Source organism: Geospiza fortis, unplaced genomic scaffold, assembly GCF_000277835.1.
Source record: "Geospiza fortis unplaced genomic scaffold, GeoFor_1.0 scaffold213, whole genome shotgun sequence".
NCBI lineage: Eukaryota > Metazoa > Chordata > Aves > Passeriformes > Thraupidae > Geospiza > Geospiza fortis.
In genome coordinates, this window is record NW_005054399.1 from 1,720,531 (window position 1) to 1,722,115 (window position 1,585).

The 1,585-nt window shown below is 57.1% G+C and overlaps 1 protein-coding gene across 1 annotated transcript in view; it reads right to left on the bottom strand.

The window, feature by feature from the left end:
- Nucleotides 1–1,585, bottom strand: part of PKD1 (polycystin 1, transient receptor potential channel interacting) — a gene marked incomplete at its 3' end in the record, with an annotated part of 46,236 nt that overhangs the window by 31,291 nt on the left and 13,360 nt on the right. Inside the window, exons 12-13 of the mRNA XM_031061073.1 lie at nucleotides 1,400–1,577; nucleotides 244–375 (exon numbers count right to left, since the gene is read on the bottom strand). Of these exons, the coding sequence (XP_030916933.1) occupies nucleotides 244–375; nucleotides 1,400–1,577 (310 nt within the window). The remainder of the gene's footprint in view (nucleotides 1–243; nucleotides 376–1,399; nucleotides 1,578–1,585) is intronic.

Here is a 1,585-nt window from a genome sequence, read left to right on the forward strand (position 1 = left end):
TGAACAGAAAGGGGAGCTTGGAGAAAAGAGGAGAAAGCACAGAGGAGGAACACAGCACAGCAATGTAGGAGTAGAAGAAACTATTGGCATTTGCAAGAGCAGCTCTGTGAGAAACAGCAGACGAGCACAGTGAAAACCTCAACTCAACTCTGCCTTGTCTCCCTGCTGCTTTTCCTGAGGAGTTTGTGGGATGGGATGGAAAGCCAGGGGTGAAATGGTGTCATGGGAAAGGCCTTGGCTTACCGAGAGCTTGTACACAGCTGGGCTTTGGTAGATAACGTTGAAGACAACATTGTAAAAAGTGAAAGATGGCTTATCATCTACTGTCCATCGGAAAGTCACATCTGACCCAGCCTCCATCACAGGGATGTAGCTCTGAAAGGCACGAGAACATTTCACACTAGTGCAAGAGAAAAGCATGCCCAGCACTTCCCAGGAGACCTCCAGCTGAACTGGAGAGGGAGCAGAGCCAGACTGGGAGGCTCCCACAGCTGCAGTGCCCTCAGAGCATGGCACAGAGGTGACAGATCATCTGTGGCTCTGCTGCTGATGGAGAAATGCAGACCCTGACTCCATAAATCCCCAGCAGAGCTGGGAGCAGACCCCACACTCCCTGCTCCCACAGCCCAGCACTCTGCTCCTGTGATCAGGTCCCTCTTGGTGACTAAAAAACCTTCTGAAATCTCTGCAGAAACAGCCTGGCTTTAGCTACACCTGTAAGCTGAGCCTCTGACCCTCGTCCAGGGATGGTGCCTGACCCAAAGACTGAAGGGGCTGGACAGGGCAGGTCCCTCCTCACTCCAAGAGTGCCTCCTGAGCAGCCTGTGGCAGCAGGAAGGGTGAGACCGAGAGGTGCAGGCACAGGATCTGCCAGAAGCAGCCAGAGCTTGTACAGAGCATTTGGGGCAGTTACTGAGCAGCTTCCCAGGGCTGCAGCTCTGGGGATGGGGGACTGGAAAAAACAAGACTGCAAACGCCAGAGGAACTCCAAGACTTGGAGGGATGGAACATCTCTACAGCTTCAGCCAGCTGGTGTAAGGATTAAGCAGAGCAAATCTGAACACCTCAAGGAACAACTACCTGGACAAGGCAAAACAAGGTAAGCACTGGCCCTTCCTAAGGCCCCTGGTGTGCTGGGGCACTGGACAGGCAGTGACCCCTCTCAGGAGGCACTGCCTTACCTCAGGGGCTCCAGAGGGACGTGCAGCTGAGCCGCCCTCCTGCTGGAGAGCACCAGTGCAGGTGCCACATGCTGTGCCTGCAGCAGCGCACGGCCTGGCAGCTTAGCAGCAAGCAGTGCCCCCCTGCCCCGAGGCAAACACACCCTGGCAGCTCCAGGGGAGGGACAAACCCCGCCAGGGGAGGGAAGGGTCCAGAGCAGCAGCAAACAAGCACTCACCACCCGCGTGTTCAGCAGCACTCTGCTCTCGGGGTCGGGGGTGGCCCTCAGCCCGCGGATGGGCTCCTCCACCTTCACGGTGACCGTGATGTTCTGGGAGCTCACCGCGTTCTCTGCCACCAGCACGTGGGTGCTGAGGCCCTCGCCGAGGCCGCCCAGCTGCACCACAGCAAACCAGGTGTGTTT